Source organism: Sinohyriopsis cumingii, chromosome 6 (genome assembly GCF_028554795.1).
Source record: "Sinohyriopsis cumingii isolate HCF-2022 chromosome 6, ASM2855479v2, whole genome shotgun sequence".
Taxonomy (NCBI): domain Eukaryota; kingdom Metazoa; phylum Mollusca; class Bivalvia; order Unionida; family Unionidae; genus Sinohyriopsis; species Sinohyriopsis cumingii.
In genome coordinates, this window is record NC_142966.1 from 19,807,955 (window position 1) to 19,827,640 (window position 19,686).

The 19,686-nt window shown below is 35.9% G+C and overlaps 1 protein-coding gene across 1 annotated transcript in view; it reads left to right on the forward strand.

Annotated features, from left to right (window-relative positions):
* The window catches only part of LOC149796463 (centrosomal protein of 162 kDa-like), a 132,314-nt gene that overhangs the window by 64,925 nt on the left and 47,703 nt on the right, over positions 1-19,686 (forward strand). The window contains exons 16-17 of the mRNA XM_089961168.1: positions 3,243-3,472; positions 12,988-13,147. Coding sequence (XP_089817294.1) covers positions 3,243-3,472; positions 12,988-13,147 — 390 coding nt within the window. The remainder of the gene's footprint in view (positions 1-3,242; positions 3,473-12,987; positions 13,148-19,686) is intronic.

The following is a 19,686-nucleotide window of genomic DNA, read 5'->3' on the forward strand; positions in this document are numbered from 1 at the left end:
AGTTACTCCTTTAGTTGTCACATTTATTGGTCAGTCTTTTAACAACATAAATGTTCCACCTAGTATGGATCATTCAAGTGGTATTGATCACATTGATACTTTTTTTCTACTCATTCTCTTAATTCTAATCAAGGTCATAAAAGACAATCACTAGCTGTCTCACAGGAGCTGTATCCTAAGATCTCCTGTTTGTTTCAGAAGGCTATTAGCAAATTGGATGCCAGACAAGTGTGTGTTTGTGTGATTTGGATTTTTAATGTAGCTTTAACAATTTTCAGTCATATTGCTATGATGTGTGCCGTGTGGCAGTGTATAGCGATGTATAGCACTGGGGTGTCATGCCACACATGTGTCAACTGAAAAATGGGGTCCTTATGAGGAAATGGGGTCTTTATGAGGAAATGGGGGCCACCTGAGGTCCCCACGGGGGATGAGTGGTCAATAAGACATCAGATTGTTGTTCCTAAGTCATATCAATATGATATTCCTAGAGTAGCTCTTGAAACTGTTCTCTGGTCATTTAGGAGGCAGTAAGACTTATCACAAGATCTTAAATAATCTTTATTGACTAAAAATTAAAACTGTCATTTCTAAATACTGTGGATCTTGTCACACTTGTCAAATTGTAGGAAAACCCAATCAGAATATACCTAAGGCTAATATGCACACTATTCCTGCATTTGATTAACCATTTAGCAGAATAATGGTAGACCTTGTTGGGTCCCTTACCTAAAACTAAGTCAGGCAACCAATACTTGTTGATGTTCATCCACAAGATTTCCTGAGGCTTTAAGGACTATAAAAGCTATGACCAGAGGAAAAGCTTTGTTAAAGTTTTTCACACTTTTTGGCCTTCCCAATTGTGCCCAGTCTTATCAAGGGTCAAATTTACGTCTGGAATTTTCCAGCAAATTATGGATAAATTAGGCATCCAACGTTTAAACCTTCTGCTTATCACTCAGAGAGTCAAGGTGCTTTGTAAAGAGTTCATGATACTAGTTCATATTGCTTTGAAACAGGAAAAAGATGTGGACGAGGAATTTTGTTTTTGTTGTTTGTTATTAGGGTATCCATTCAAGAGTCTTTAGTTTTTAGTCCTTTGAACTAGTTTTTGGACATACTGACTGTGTACCAATGAAGTTTTTAAAAGAGAAAGAAATTAATCTTCTTGACCTTGTCTCTGATTTCAAATGCAGATTATCAAAGGTTTGTGAAGTAGCAGTAACTAATCTTCAATCCATTAAGAATGAAATTTAGATATGATATAGATGCAAAGGATATGAGTTTTTGGCCAGGTGAAAGAGTTCTAGCTATATTACCCATTCCTCAAAATCCTCTTCAGGCTATGTATTATGGTCCTTCTAGCACTGAAAAGAAAGTAAAGTGATTTAAATCATATTATAAATACTACTGAGAAGGAAAGGCAGAAACAATTTTGTCACATAAATATGTTAAAGGAGTATATTTAATTTAATAGAGATAGCCCTGTAAATTATTCTATCAATTTAATTGTACCTGTTCCACACAGTGATGGTTTAAACGAAAATTTGAAATTGGACTATAGTGACTTTGGTGTAACCAGTCTTTGAAATTCAGAAATAATGGAAAATCTGGACTAGAAACTTTTGCATTTGATGCCATAAGGGTAGAGTGAATTAAAACAGCTATTAAGTGAATATGAACACTTGTTTCTATAAGTTCCAACTTGAGCTAATAAAATCTGTCATGATGTTGAAATTGCAGAGTCTCTGTGTGTGAAACACTATCATTGCAGGATGAAACCTATCAAACAAGACTGTTTGAAAACAAATTCAGTATTTGCTGGAGAATGACTAACTCAAAGCAAGTAAATGTAACTAGAGTTCACCATCTATTCTAGTGCTGAAACCAGATAATACTTTATGTAGATGTACTGATTATAGGAAAGTAAGCAGTATCACCACTACAGGTTCATTTCCAAATCCTAGAATTGATGATTGTATTGACAGAATTGGAAGTATGATCTATCAAAGGGATTTTCAGAAATTCCACCTAATGAAAAAGCAAAGGAAATTTCAGCATTGGTAACTCCAGATGGACTTTGCCAACATAAATTTATGTCATTTGGGATGAAAGGTTCCCCTTGTACTTTCCAACTTTTGATGAAGATGATAACGTCCAGTAATGGAAATCGAGATGCAACTGATGCGATTTTTGTTTATGGCTGTATATTATCTAAAATTTTGCTATAATTTTTCATAATAGCTGCATCCCTGACCAGTTTTTTAAGTAAGAAAACCATGCATCGTTGATCTGAAAAATATCAGGTGGATTTTGATGCGTTAAAGGCCATTGTCAAAAGTACACCAGTTCTTTCAGATACAGATTTCAATCAGTCGTTTAAAATGTCTGTAGATGCAAGTGATGTAAAGGTTGTTGGAGTATTGATACAAGAAGGTAACAGTGGTGTGAATCATCCAGTGTACTGTTATTCAGCAAACTTGTGCAAGCTCCTGAGACATTATTATATGATTGAGAAGACTTTAATATTGACCTTGCTACACTTTGAAGTGTATGTTAATTCAGCTTCTCTGATTGTTGTTTTCAGTGATCAAACCACTATACTTTTGATAATATAATGACAATCAAGAATCAGAGATTGGTAAGAGGGAGAATGATGTTGCAGGCAGACAACATTGATGTTTGATACATCAAGGGAAAAGAAGATTTCAAATATACAGAAGTATTGCATTATTCTGCATATATGCTGTATCTTTCATGAAATATAATCCTATGTAATATTAATTGTATGTATATTTGGCATATGCAAAAGAAAGTTTTATTGTATGAATCTTTCTTTTTCTTTCTGAGGGGAGATTTTATGTGTATCTATATTATATGTATTATCATTCATGATTATAGGTTTGGAAGGGTTATTTAGTTAATATTTTAAAACTAAATTTCTTATCAATCATAAGGTTGCACTGTAATATGAGTTATGTGTCAGTTACATAGATTCATCCATAAAGTTCCAAGTTTGAGTTGCACTATTCTTAACGTAAATATGTAATTTGATTAGGACATGAGTTCTTGAAAGTGCCATCTTGACCTAATTCTTGATTGGTTAGCTTCTGATCTTGTTTACTAGTTGAAATTATAATAGAAGGAATACAGGTCTTCATTTCTGTCTGAAACTATAACTTAGATTTGTATATAAGAGATTTATATATATTTATTTATTGTATTTCGTCTGTTTTCTTCAGCAAATGAGACCCTGAAGAACAAATATAGCAATATCAAGAGTTCAGGGTATGGGGTGACATCTCCATCCAAAGTTGCACGAGAAGGCCTTGTTACTAAACAGAAGTCTTTAAAGATGACCAAGAGCAGGTCAGCTTCCAAGTCACCAAGACGCATGCCTGACCCCAAAAGGTCACAGTGGAGAGTGACCTCTGAAACAGATCTGAAAAATGAGGAGGAGGAGATTGTCAAGGTAGACATAAAAACATTTTTATTCCTCAAAATATATATTTTTTTGTTTTCATCAATGTCTCTTTTACAACAGCATTGCTTTTATTGTCAGTGTTGTCTTTGCATTTAGTTTCTCTGATACTGTTGCATATACAGTCATAAAAATGGTTTCTGGACTCAGATGCCATTCCTTTTTACTGATTTTGGCCAGACTAACAGAGTATGTTCATTTTGCAATTAAGATATGTTACACACAAAAAACTGGGTTAATATGACCTACATTGAAAACGTTTATTTCTCCTTTGTTAAAAGTCCTGTCCGAGCTCATATGGCTATACCTCTTTACCAGTTATCACCAAATTTCTGAATGCTAAACGCTTTCATTGATCCTGCCTCCTGTCACTCAAGTAGGCATTTCTTTCATGTGGGACAATACAAGTGGCTCATCATAATACTAAGGTAACCATATGCTATTAGTCACAGTATTTAGTATTTTCAAATTTGTTCAGGTATATACAAACATCATTAACTGAACAATGGGTATACTGTAATGCACTTAAAAATTTGTGGGGTTCCAGTTTTCTTGGTTTTTGTGGGTGACCCAGACCTACATCCCTTAAGATTTTGCCTTATGAAAATGACGCTTAAAATACGGACTTGTGGAATTAAAGGAAAAACTATGGAAATGTGGTTGTTGCAGTAAAATCCAGTTGATTTGGATCTGGGTTTCATATTAGATATAGTGGAAATTAGTCAGATAAGTGGCTTTCTACAGTTTCGTATTTTGCATTAGAATTTTAAAGAAAAAGAATATCCCTGGGTTTCCTCACAGGTTATACTGGCTGTTTAAAAAAGACATTGTATATCTTAGGTATTGTTCAAAAAATCCTTAATCCCCTTTATTTTGGTGTATGATTAATAGGTGTAATGTGGGTTAGAGGGTATAGAACTTGGCCTTACTCCAGATGTGCACCTCTCAAAAAACTGCTAGCTCCACTTGGTCCTTTTCACTTCCCTAACTTCAGATGTAAATTGTTGTTAAAAAAAAGAGCCATTAACTTATTTTACATTTTATGTATTTGGTAATTCATTCATTGCACTTTCAGAAACTGGTATTGTCTAGTCTGGCAAAATTCATTTTCCCTATTTTAATAGCTGCTGTAGATAGTGTATTTTTGACTAAATCAGGCTGATTTTTTTTTTTGCACTAGAGAGCAGTCATTTTATTTAGCAGGGTGCTTAGATGAAGTACAGTTTCCACAAGTACAATATCCAAAGAAATGTTAGTCACATTACATCAAATTAGCAAAGAGGTATCACAACATTCTCTCCACTCTGCTTGTTTCAAATGCAAACAACTTCACCATAAATACATAACTCTTTCAAAAGTACATAATAACTGGTGAGCACTCTAAGAGCACACATGTATTATTATTTAATTTTGATTGTATGGCTGAAACATTTAAGTCGCAAGCATCAAAACAGTCCTTTTAAATAATTCTTCTGTATTTACCCCCATAGAGCAGTTAAAAAAAGAATTTAGTGTTAGATTCTCACCCAAGCTGGGGCCCTGAGTGGTCTAAAGTGCTCACCATTATGGATCACTGCCATCTCACCTCTGTCTGCATGGGTTCGAGTCTTGTTTTTGGCAAATGTTGGTGTGTGAGAAAGCTTGCCAGTAGCTTCCCGTGGGTTGATGGTTCTTCCCAGAGTTTTCCCAGGTTTTCGTCCACCATTTATCCTGGCTGCCATGTTTAGCCTATCTTGTGCTGAAAAATGGCGTTAAACTCTGCAATGATAACAACTCACCCAAGCCCAGCCCCCACCCCTTATGATGAAAAGCAAGCAGTTTTAAAAATGCACATTATATTTTGTTAGCATAGCAACCAATGTTATGCTGAAAGACAGGAAATGAAACTAGCCAGAATTATTCCTGAGATGTCAACAATAAATTTTACAGCTTGAAAAGGTGTGGAACAGATGCAGTTCATAAAAGTCAAAGGTCAAAGGTTAAAATATTTGCTTATTGTTTAATATATGGAAGGAAGCGAATTTGCCTTGTCATCATTTATTTTTAAATTTCATTGCAATATTAATGTACCATTTTGCTCAGAAAATCATATATAATGATATGAAAATAAGAAAAGATTTGCATACATTATCCATAATTTCTAGACTAACTTTACTGTAGTGCCTCAGATACCTCAAACTGCACAATTTTTTCCAAGTGAAGCATCTGCATGATCAGAGTATTGATTATAAAATTTTGCTCAAAATAGCACCCAGCTACTTATACATGTTAAAGACTAAAGGAAAAAAATAAATTTCATGAAAAAATTTTAATAATCAGTAAAGAAAAATAAAAAGGAATATTCTGATTGTTCTGAATAAAGGCATTGAAGAGACAAAATTACATTTATTGGACATCATGTACTGATTTGAGTATGTCACGTGGCGGGAGATACAATTGCTGTTTTAATGTGAAATGAAGAAAACAATTCCAAAAATTAATCCATTGGAAAGATAGCAATACACCATGGAGCTGCATATGGTTTGGAATTGAAGTTTGTGCAACTGTACTTGAGGTAAATAAGGGTGTATGGGCATTTTACAAACTTGTCAGATTAACATAATTTATACTGTTGATGTATCGGTTTGGAATACAGATCTTCAATACACATTTTCCAACTTTACGATCAAAGTACATATTATTTTGTTGCACCTTACTAGAAAACTGGTCAAACTTATGGAAAAAATCAACTGCCTTACTGAGATGATCTTGTTAAGATTGGCAGGTCTGCAGACCAGGAATTTAGAGTCACAATGAAATATCAACAACGCCTACCTACCCCCCCCCCCCATCATGTTTTATGCAGTGGAAAAGCATTGCCTGTTTCTTTTTTTATCTTTTATATCATGGCTGTCAGTAGTGCTGAGAATGTGAAATATACATTAAGATAATTACATGCATGATGAGGTACACTGAAACTTATTGATTAGAATTTGATTTCATTGAAAAATTTCATTTCATGAAAAATCATGTACAATTGCAATGACTCTCCCAGATGTACAGTATATTAATAAAAGCTTATTTACTCACTGTCTGTGTCTTCCATTATTTCGCAGACCACATAATATTCCCATTTATGAAAGAACTAATTCCTAAATTAACAATCAACAGATTAGTCCTGCTTTCTCAATGCCCATTTCAGTCAGGCCTCTCCAAAGTACTACTTTTGTCATGTGTGCAGATAGGCCACCATCATGGCACAGTAGGCATGTTCCAGTCACTTTGGAAAATTCAGCAATCCATCTGATGATTGCTTTTATTTAAATTTGGTACTGACTTCCTTCGATGAAAGGTTCTTTGTTGTTATTGACGATTGTAGTGTGTATACTGTGACGAAGGGTGCATGTGTTAAAGGACATCTTTGGAGAACCAAACAGGTGTCCATTTCTTATGGTGGCAACAACATTAAATAATTGTAGAACATTGATTAAGACTGAAATTTTTTTCATTTGCTAGTATTTATGCAGATTGATCAATGCTTCAAAGGTAATAAGCTTCTTTGAAGTTTCAGTGAGACTATGTTTTCTGTGTACATTTTAAAAACAAAAGGAATTAGCCATCATTTGGTTGATTGTAGCAGTTACAGCTTCTGCCTTGAAAAGTTGGTTGAGTTTTTAAATTTATTTTATTTATTTTTTTTGCTTTTATTGTACACATTTTTGGTAGCGGATGATGCTGCCTTCCATGCATGCCTTAGACATTTTTGAAGAAAAAAGCCAACAGGTGTTCTTTTCTGACAGGGATTGCTACAGAAAATGTGAGTGTTCTGAAGGATTTAATTCTCTGAGTGAAAAGAAGAGGAATTTTACTTACCATCCACATACAAAGGTCAGTCTAAATAAATACATTAACTACTAACGAGCGGCCGATAGTCCAACACTATTTTGTCTCCAATCCATTATGAAATTGTGCCTCAGCTGGTTGTCTCCACTACCAGGAATGCGGAAATGTCAACAACAAAATGCAAAGATCTCACAGCATACAGTACTCAGGCCAGATGTCAGAATAAGTGGATTATGATATAACAATGCACTGTTAAGATGGTTTGTCAGTATAAACAAAGAATTTGTTTATCTAACAATAAATAACTTCCAGTAAATTTTATATAAAGTTTGAGGCTCCCTTTCATGGTGCCTCTGAATTTCATTACTCCAAATCCAAGGTTCTACGTTCCTTCCTGGTATCCCACGAACTTGCATCAGATCACCTCTGCATTATATGCCATCTTCACAGATCAGTCCCTAACCCTCCACTTTTATTTGCTACTAAGAGAAACCTCCGTATGATAAATAGAACCAAACTAATGCATGACATCCAAGCAAACCTAACAACTTGCCTACATCCTACAGCAGAACATTTCGATAACTGCCTTTGTTTATCGCTCGACAAACATGCCCCAGCCACCAAGTGCTGAGTATCAGTTCAAAAGTGTTCTTCATGGTATAGCAGTGTTAGGGACCAGCTTCGCACTGCTAAAAGAGACCGCCGTAAAGCTGAGAGGCTTTGGCTTTCCACCAGACTCAATATTCATAAGAAAATCTATGAAGCCACTAAGAAGAAAGTTACAAACATAGTCCATGCAGCAAAATCAGCCCCCTACAGTACTAAGATCAGGGAAAGTTCCAGCTGCAAAGAGGTCTTCGAGATTACTAACAAGCTAATGTCAAGGAACAAATGTACACCACCTCCAACTACCTTCGCTCTAGTTGACCTTCCAGACCTGTTTGCAGATTTGTTCCATGACAAAGCACAAACCATTAGAGATAAACTTGACAACACAATTTCAGTTGACTCGTCACCATACATTTGGGATACAGAATTTGAGAGGCAACCATTAGCAGCATTTTAACCTGTCTTTATGGATTTAGTATGTAGAATCATGATGAAGAGTGTACCAAAGTCATGTGAACTTGATTCAATTCCATCATCACTGCTGCTTGAGTGCTTAGATCCAGTATTGCCTTCACTAACTGATGTTATTAATACCTCTCTCTCATCCGGGTAATTCCCATCATTTTTCAAAACTGCCATTGTAAATCCTCTGCTGAAGAAACCAACACTCGACCATAAAGATTTAAAGAACTACCGCCCAGTTTCTAATCTCCCATTCATACAAAAAATCTTAGAAAAGATTGTTCTATCCCAGCTTGTATCTCATGTGAATTCAAACAGTCTCTTTAGCAATGTACAATCTGCATATTGCCCTTGCCACAGTACTGAAACTACTCTTCTAAATGTAGTTAATGCCATTCTGTCTGCTTTGGATAGCGGAAAGATTACAGTCCTCACCCTCCTTGATTTGTCTGCAGCATTTAACACAATAGACCATGATATATTACTTCACCATCTCCAGCATGTATTTGGCATTCATGATACAGCCTTACTGTGGTTCAGGTCCTACTTGGTCAACAGGACACAAATTTTGTCTGCAAATGGAATACACTCCAGCCCAGTTAATATATGTTGTGGTGTTCCACAGGGGTCTGTTCTTGGACCTGTTCTCTTCATTCTATACACTCAGCTGCTGTCAAGTGTCATAGATCATCATCAAGTGTCTCACCAGTTCTATGCTGACGACAACCCAAATATACAACTCTAGCCACCCAACTGAAGTTGATGCTACCATCCAAGGTGAAAAGAGGTGCATTTCTGATGTGAAATCATGGATGACATGTAACAAGCTGCAGATGAATGATGATAAAACTGAGGCCATTCTGATCACAACACACAGACTTTCTCAGTCACATCCTTTACCTCAAACAATAAATATCAGTAACACCAACATTAAATTCACAGTCAGTATGAAACCTAGGTGTCACTCTTTACAGTACTCTCATGTTGCACCAACATGTCATGGACGTATGCAAGGCTGCATATCTTGAGCTGAGATGCATCAGCTCCATTCAGAAATATCTTGTATGTTCATTAGTACTTTAAAGACTGGACTATTGTAACTCAATTCTGTCTGGTTCATCTCAATATCTACTTCAGAAACTTCAAAAAGTTCAAAACACAGCTGCTCGGATCATACTTAGAGTACCATGATCAGAGCACACCTCCCCGCTGCTCTGTACCCTACACTGGCTATCCATTCGATCCAGAATCAAACACAATATTTGTTCTCTGTGCTACGTTTCACTGTTGGACTCTAGTCCAACATACCTATCCATCCTCACCCATGTGTACACACCAGCAAGATACTTACACTCCTCTTCTGACAATCGTATACTCATTATTACCACTACGAACACGAAGTCATATGGACAGCATTCTTTTGCATACCAGGGCCCAGCAATGTGGAATGAATTGCCCACTGAACTTTGACACAAAGACACACTGATCCCATTCAAGAGTGCTCTTAAAACTCAAACTTTTTGACTGCAAGAACAAACTTAAAGACCTAATAATGATCCCTACCTTAAATATTTTCGGCATGTTTTTTTATGTTTTCTAATTTCATGGTGTTTGTTTTTTGTAATAATATCATTATATATGGGTTTTTTATGTTATATGTGTTGTCTAATGTTGTAAAGTGCTTAGAGCTTTAAAGATTAGGTGCTATACAAAGTCCTCTTTATTATTATTATTATTATTATTACTATTATTATTCACTATACAAGGTCCTCTTTATTATTATTATTATTATTATTATATACAAGTTTAAACTACCAACAATGGTGCAAAAAAAGTCACTGGATGGTATCTTGTGTCGCTAGTAAGGAAAACAAATTGTAATTTGCAACATTGGCCAAACCAGCTTGATCCCTGAATAAACATGTTACATGTTATATTTTATATTTTTAAGAAGAAAAACTTTTACTGTTTACAAGAAATATACATGTTTGTGAAATTGCATGAGCCATGCCAAAATAATTTTGTATTTGAATGGATACATGATCTATTCCCCAAAATGTTAATAAACTTTTTACACTTTACTTTTCATATTTTTGAGAAAGAAAAAATTATTATGAGAAAAGTACATGTATGTGAAATTTTGGGAGCCAATCCAAAATCGTGTTTTATTCGAATTTATTTTATAACAGAGTGTGCTATCGCAGCATTACACTATATCCATTTGACCTTACATTCTGGGATTTAAAAGTCCGAGGTCATATTCACATTAAGTCTAATAAAAAAATAATGGTTTCTGTAAAGTTATTTTTTCAGTTCATGGCAACATACCTTGACTATAAGTACTGATCATTGAGACATATTCATTAGTAATGTCCAGTCAGTCATGCCCGACTTGTTCCAGCAGCGAGGACTATTTAAAATCTTATGTATGATGTGGAGTTCATAGTATTGTACCATATTTTATAACACAATAAAGAGAAAACTGTACTGGAAGAGGGTACATGTTAATAATAGGGTAAGAACAGTAATTTGATTCCATATTTTTTCCAAATATGGTAGGTGGCCCCAAGTGGCCGAGTGGTCTAAATTGCTGTCTGTTACGGATAACTGCCATCTCACCTCTGTCTGCGTGGGTTAGAGTCTCAGATTTGGCCAATGTGGATATGTGAGAAAGCCTGCCAGTAGCTTCTCGTGGGTCAGTGGTTCTTTCTGGGGGTTTTCTCGGGTTCTTCCTCCACCAGTTATACTGGCCACCATGTATAGCCTATCTTTTGCTGAAAAATGGCGTTAAACCCTACAACAACAACAACAACAAAATATGGTCACACTTTACTTTCTTCTTGTTTTAAAAGACAGTGACTGTAACTACCCACATTGAGTTTTAAGAACATTTGAATGGAACAAAGTACTGTAGTATCATTTATTTTCGTGGATCTCAGTATTCATATCTTTGTAAAGATAAGAAGAATGCATTTTCATGGGTAGTTAAATTTTGTGCTTTTGGCTGTAAGATTTGTAAATATTTAATATCATGGATTAACTTCTACAAGTACCCAAAATGAAGAACAAACAAGGTCAAAACTGCCAAGAAAAAATGTCAGTCTCATCATTGGTTAAAACAATTTCCATCTATATGAATATACACAATACACATGTCAAGATCAATCACTTACACTCAACATCAAAGGGAGTCAGTGCAGCCAACAACTCTAAGCTATTTTTAAAGTACATGTGTATAATCTCTAACTTCAAACACTGTCCATAATGTTGCACCATCAGGACTTTCAGATGAGAGAAAATACAGTGGCTTAATTAAGTGTTGTAAAATTCAACTTAGATCTCCAGTATATCGGTACTTATGTACACAGTGTTTCATTGCGCTTAGGCAGTGTTTTACAGTCATCTTGTAAATTGGGTTTAGCGTGCATGCATAAAAATGAGATGTGCTTTGACAAGGATTTAAATTTTAACAGCACTTTTACTTGAAGGAAGAATCAGTTTGAATAAATATTAAATACAGTTTTCATATGCAAATTTTTATTATTATTCTATCATTTTCACTAGTATGTAATAGTATGCAAATACATTATGCTTTTTCTCTATCTTACTTGTCTCACAACATGTTATGAATTTAATACAATTTGTTGAAATTACACTATTGGAAACAGTATAGATACTTGTGCATTGAAACAGTATAAAATACTTTATGATTCTTTTTTTAAAGAACTATAATAAAATAAACATATGTAAAGAAAATGGTATTTGACCTACAGATTACAAAAATGACATTGATTTGTGAAACAGCTTTGTTGATCTTATAGGTGGCACATTTTTTGTAGAGTCTTTAAATTCATTGTTAAACAGTGAAATCCCAGAAAATTGGTACCCTATGAACGTTAGTGATACTTCAGTAATGAAAAATGTATAAAGACGTACTTTACGGGCTTAAGAGGCCATACTATCCTTTGATATCAAATATGGCGAATCCTTGAAACAAGAACACCTGCAGTCAAATGTATACTGCCCAACACAGCTAGTGTACTGACTTGGTGCTCCTCCATACAGCACATCAATACATGGGCACAGCAACAACAACAATATATGACATCATGGAAGTAATTTGCATAGGGGGCCTCTGGGTGTTCTTGCTTTTATACCAAGGCTGAATTTCTGTAGTGCTTTTAACACTATTTATTTGGTGAATATAGAAATTATAAATTTGTATTAGAAAAATGAAGTCTTCTCTTCCTTTGTTATTTGTTTTCAGATTTGTATTCTCAACTAAGTTCTTATACAAAGTAATCATAGAAAAATGGAAACAAAGGTTTCTCATCTGAACCACTCAATATGTAGAATCTACACACTGCCATGAGAAATCACCTTTGTATGCACTTGAGGGGAAGCACACTTTGAATTCCTAATAAAATGTATATAAGAAAAATGCAATATCTGCAAACTTTGTGCATGAAACACACCCACCCTCCTTTTCCATTGTAATTTCATTGATATCAATGACAGTATGTTTTTATATGACTGTGAACAACTTTCATGATGTAAATTGAATGTAAATTTTAATATCGGTTTGAGTCTTGTCATATTTGTTCTTTTGCAAGGATGAGGAGGACACAGATGCACAGGCATTGTCTGAATTAGAGAAAGAGAAAGTCAAGAAAGCAGACAACACTGCTAAATTTGCCAAAACAGCAGGAAAGCCAATAGAGAAAACTGGAAAAACCTGGTCACCAGCAGAAATCACAAAACAGAAAGTTCAGGGTATCCTATAATTTCAACTTTATTTTAGATGTTTTGGTTTATTTGTTACAAATGGCCATTATGCTCAGATAACATTTTATATTTGACACCTTTTCTTAAACTTTCATCCCTGTGGCTGGTTGCCTTATACATTTATTCTTTCAGAATCTGACTGCTTCCAGGGGTGTAATTTTGTGTCCTGAAGTTACCCTTGTTTTCATATTTCAGAATATCACATTCCCACAGTCTACATCTAACGCTTTATGCATACTTGTTTGGGGCTATATAATCAGCACATGACTCAAGGTAAAGATAGATTCAAAACATGCTCCATACATAGGTGTTTACTGCCATGAATAGTCTTTAATAGTACAGGTATCAGCTGACTTATCCAATTTCAACTTATGCCAACTTTGCATTAACATGATTTCATATGAATTTTAAAAAAAATTTTTTTTTAGTGGAGACGAAAAAATTATGAAATCATTTATCGAAAACAAAAGTTTAGGATTCGTAACATGCTGTAATGAATGGTATTAAAGTTGAATGAATTATGTATTTTTCAATGAAAATTAAAGGTTGTGAAACAAAAATTGTTGTCATGTAACCACTCTTGGGAATGCAGCTATTGCATAAGTTGTGGGTTAGCTTTTTTTATCAACATTTTAAATCTACTGTCACAGTGGGTACCATCTTTGCAAGAAAACTAAGTTTGGATGATGGGTTTGGTTATATCATGCAAAGGTAATAAGAGTTGGATGACTTGCACAGTGACACACCATAGTGGTTAACATGGCTTGGTTTGGACAGGAATCAAACCTGTACTTTTCTGGTAAAGAGTACAGCATGCTAAAAACAGCCACCATGGCTGTCAAACATATATAATGTTTCCTTTAAACTTAAGTAAGAATAACAGTTTTCCAAGGTTTGAGAACTTCACATGTCTTGGAGAACAGAAGATTTTTAAGCCAAAGCTATCTTTGTACTTGCAACAGTTGTTGTGGGAACTATTTTTGGCAAATAGTTTAGTTTTTTTAATTACAGTAAAACATGTCTTGAGGGACCACCTCTTCTGCCAACAAAACACAGTCTCTCAAGACATGTGGTCTCCCATAACAGATTTGTGTAGGATGATAAGTTTCTAAGGTCAGAATTCAACACGGCTTTAAGAGGAAAAATACCCACAATTTCATTAGATGCATTTTATTCTTTATTCATTGCTGCCAAGTGTCCCATTTTCCCCTTTTTGTACCTGCATTCAGATGTAAGTTTTGCATGCTAAATATCAGGATTTTTAAATTTAAAAAAAAATAAATTGAAAGTTTCCTTGCAATTTTCTATTCGGAACAGACATCCAGTTTCAGTCTGAGAGGAAATGTATTGCATGTATATAGAGATATAGAGTTCTAAAATATGATTTGTTCATTCAAAATCGATGCTACCATGCCTGGTCCAGTCTTTAACTGCCATATTGGATTGTGCAAAGCAGTTGCCGCCAGAGAGGCTTATTACCAAGAAAATTTAGAGTATCCCTCATTGAATAGAGAGGGACCCCAAGTGGCCGAGTGTTCTAAAGCAGTCTCCATTATGGATCACTGCCATCTCACCTCTGTCTGCGTGGGTTCGACTCTCAGATTCAGCCAATGTGGGTATGTGAGAAAGCTTGCCAGTAGCTTCTCATGGGTTGGTGGTTCTTTCCGGGGTTTTTCCGGGTTCTTCCTCCACCATTAATACTGGCCTGTATAGCCTATCGTGTGCTGAAAAATGGCGTTAAACCCTACAACAACAACAACATTGAATAGAGGGCTGTGGTGGGGGTGGGGTACATTGTTACAGGTTGGACCCACCACCCGTCATTCTTTTCATTGATGGATATTCTTAATTTTTTTGGTAACAAGCCCCTGTGGTTGCTGCTATCACTGTATCTCATCTTGGTAATATTCAACTTCTAGTCATTTCAAAAAGGAAAGCAGAAGATTTAGAATCCAGCAAAGAAAAGAAAACAGAACTGGAAGGACAATTGTGCTGTTTTGTTTAGAGTTGTGAAACCATCTAGTAAAGGAGAAAACTGTATGTTTTGCAAATTGTTTATTTTGATTTCAGTATGACCTAAAGCAACATGTAAGCTAATAAAGAGCTTCCTGCTTCATCATCAACAACACAGCATACAACATTTATAAATACTAGAGATAAAAACTTGATGTAATTTGATCAGAAGTTCATTTTACTAAATTTCTTTTAGAAATGAACTTCTTTAAGTTGCTTGTATTGATAGGGATTTATTTTTCACACTTTTTCCAGACAGTACAATCGCAAAGGATTACTTGTGTGCTAGAACGAAAACAGTTCATTAAATAAATCGCACAGAATTCATATCATCAATTAAAAATAGTGCATTGGAATTTATAATGATTGAAAAAACAAGGTGTGGAAAAGGCTTCTATAATCAGTCTGTATCTGAGTGTGTTGCACTCTTTCTTCTTAATTGGCACCCGAATGAACAGGGTGCCTGTTCTGAAGGTGCAAGAGTGCAAACTGTCCTTCTTTACTAATATGGTTGTAGATGTTGTAAATAGTTACATATGCATTAAAGTTTTAAAAATCAGTATTTTTGTCATATGCAGTCAGTATTTTTGTACTCTGGGGTTATCAGCTGTGTTTATTCATAGTTCTTTTTAAATGTTTGCATTGATTTAATTTCATAATAAATCTTAATAAAGATTTACAGCTGTCGTAAAATCTTCACATTTGTATTTGAAGATTAGGTGTACGTGTATTAGGATGTGAATTGCAAATTTAACTATGTGAATATTTATTTATCCTCTCAATAAGTTAACTTGACATGTCCATAAATCAGAGTTCATCTGTAGCATTGCACAGCTTGTTATGATAAGACTTACTTCTCCTGTTTATAAATGAGGGCTTTTGATCAGTCTTGGGTCATGATTACCAAGCAACTTACTAGGGTACATGAGAAAGCAATGAAGTGTTTGATCAATGATGAGATGTCATCAAATGCCAACTCAGTTTTCTTTTGACTGATGTTTGTAATGTGAAATCTAACCCATTGAACAGAAACTTTGAATTCAGGTTATTACAAGCTTCCCTCGTAGAATCATTACCCCAGCCCCACTATACTTTATGTCACCAACAGAACAGAAATTTAGGGCACTGCTTATTGGACCAATACTAGTATGGTGCAGTTAGTGATCTGGATCAGTATTGGATATGATGGCAAATCAGGAGCTACCTGGTACAGGCAGTGTTCTTCTTTCATGGGATAAGCAGTACAGAACTTTGACACTTGACATCAGCCAGCTATGGGAGCAGATCTGTTCCAGCACAGCTTCAGCCTACACCTGAAGATAACCATGGCCCATAGTAGCTGGATCCCCAGCGTTGCTTACCATCCTATACAGTGAGCATCACCAGTTTATCTGTCGTACACATCACAGGAGGCTTCTCACTATCACAACCCCCCCAACACACACACACACCAGTTGTTCACACTGAAGTCCCCGCTGACAATACATTCATTGCTAGCCTGTTAATGTGTCTCTGTGCATGTGGGCCAGAAGTTCTTCATCAGCACTCACCAGTTAGATTGGAATGTCATTGGGGTATGTTTTGATGCCTATTTTCCAGCAATCAAAACAGCCTAAACCCATTCACCCTTCTATCAAGAACCACACTAATTGTCATGCTTGGGAGTCTGTGTTTCATTTTTTATAATTCCTTAACAGAGAAGTTCAAAACCTACTTTCCAGTGCCATAACTTCATCCATTAGTCAACAGTTTTAAAAAGAGATGCCTTTACTTCACATATGCTTTGCTGAAAGACGACCACAAAACCACTCTTAGATTGCAGCCTCTTCCAGTTATGGTTTTCCACAGCCAGATTCAAGAAGCATGGAAACAGGCCACTGAAGAGACAAAAGTTTCATATGTTCACTGATTCAGAGCTGTTGTTTCTGAGGAATGATTAGAGTAATAGAATAGATCCAGTCCTCCCAAACAACCAAGGCATGCCAACTGTTCTACAAGTCCATTTCCTTAACATGAACTCAGTTGCAAGGGCCACGCATGACAAGACACAAGGAGAAAAATAGTTTTTACCAAGCTTTTTTCATTGCTAACCTTCACATGCTTTACCACCTTTTTCTGACAGCTGAGTAGGTGGAAGGCTGCAACACTTTGCCATGGAATGGGAGACTCAGCAGGAATGATCCATGGATCTTGAATAATTTTCACAGAAGACTAACAGAATATGTTAAATAAACACACACCACTATTGTGAAAGCATCCTTTGCTATAGACATACCATGAGACATTTTACAGCAAGAAATACAAACATTAATGCAGTAATACATTACCAGCCACTGTTGCATTGTTTACCTTCCTGGGATACATACTTCCAAGTCTAAGTACATGATTTCTGCCCCCACTTAGTGTACTAGGAGTCTAGAACTGAAAGAACAATATCCCAATCTGACATCACATTCCACTATGTGTTACTATCCTTATATGCTGTACATGGTAGATGTGTGTAAATTCACTCATTGAAAAGTGCCATCATTCTCAGTTTTAAATCATTTTCAGTTTTCCACCTATATTTTTGTTTTGATTGAGTGTTAGTTAGTTTTCCCAGTCATTGATACCTTCCCTTTGTTGTACTGGTGATAGAATAAGGATAGCCTACAATTTTATTAGTTCTGGATTTTGTGTTTTTTGTATTCATTTTTCCTTTTTGATTATTTATCACAAAGTGTGGGAAAGTGGGAATAAGAATGTCGAGTGTAACACTCAACACATCTGCATAGTGTGCACTGGGTACACATGTATGGATGTTTGTCTGATTTGTTTTCTGTGATCCAGTGAAGTGTGGTGCTTGACATAAAGTCACTGCATGTATCAGAGGAGGAAAAAAAGTCCATCTTCCTCATCTTCTGGATCTTTTCCTCTTGTGGGAATGCCTATGTGGGAAACAAAATATTCTGAGCCTTGATAGATTCAGATAGTTCATTAGGTTCAAGGATCCCTGATGCTCAGTCCAGTATCTTTAATGCAGGAGATGGATCAAATCTGGGTACCTTACAGGATGAGAAATACAACAGACAGTTAGTCATGCCTCACTTTGAAGGAGGAGCAGTACCCTCTAAAGGGTTGTCCTCCAATGAGCAAGATTAACAAGATCTTGGATCTTGTCTCACGTAATTGCTTTCTGAGTTAAGACCCTGTTTGCAAACTGCATCATCCAGGCTAAGGTTTATGAGGAGAATCTTCTCCCACTTGGAGCACAGTGGCAGATTTTCTCTTTCTTTTCTCAGAGAGAGAGAATGTTCTATGTACGCTATTAATGGTTATAGGGTAGCATTTTCAAACAATCTCAAGTTTTCTAGGGGTCCTACCATTGGGTCAGATCCTCATCGTTCCAGTCTGATGAGATATTTTGAGCTTCAGAGACCAGTATCTCACTTACTAATGCTTCATTGTAATGCCTCCTGCATACTTTGGGCATTGTCAAAATCCCCATTATGAACTGTTGAGTGAAGCTTCCTTCAAAACCCTTACCCTTAAGATGGTTTTCCTGTTCACTTTAGCCTTCTTGAAGAGGAGTGATTTTTATGCTTTGTTAGTAGAAAAGGGTTGCTTTCAGCTCAACAGTAATTAGTATTTGTTTTCTCTTTGACAACCAAAAACTTACAAAAATGGTACTAACAGCTGCCTCGCTTGGCTCTCAGTATTAAAAGGTTAGTGTTAGGACTGGTTGGCCTGGTGTCAGGATAATGCGACTGGGTGGGACATGTCTGTGGCATGATGCCCCAGTGCTAGACAACACTATAAACTGTCACACTGCAGACATTGTAGCGATATGACTGGAAAATTGTTCAAGCTACATTAAAAATCCAAACCACACACACACTCTGACAACCTGGCTAACAGCTCCTTTCACTAACAATAGTTGCTTGAGATCTCCAGTCTCAGTTGTTCAGTTGCATCTCTGCTGCAGATGACCAAAATTGACTCCTTTATCCAGTAAGGGCCTCAAGGTTTTATTTGGCTATTTTTAAAAGGAGAAGGAAGGGTCAGAAACATCTCTTCTGACCTATAAAGGGTGTCTCAGATATTTAGGTGTCCACTATTTCCAGATGGATTGTCCTCACTATCAAGAGAGCTTGTCAGTCCCTCACTGAGAGAGACCTTTCTTTTATGAAGATTAAAGCCCATGCAGGTAGAACTGTTGCTACTTGCAACTTCTTGGGCATTTTTGAATCTTTAGATTATATTAGGAGAACTGCTTTCTGGCAGTCTCACACTGCCTCCTCATTTTACCTTTGATATTTGGTGCACCAGAGTGAAGGCATTTTTTTGCTGGGCCTGATAGTAATGGCACAAGTGACCTAACATTCTGCTAGTTTACACCAGTGAACACTTCTACTGTAAGTATAATACTTTATACCAGGTTTTTTTAAGGCTCCCTCCTAACCAGTAAGTTCAGCATTGTATTAGTAGCAAGTAATGTATTCTGCTCTTAAAATGTTTGGGTGTTTTGGGTTGTT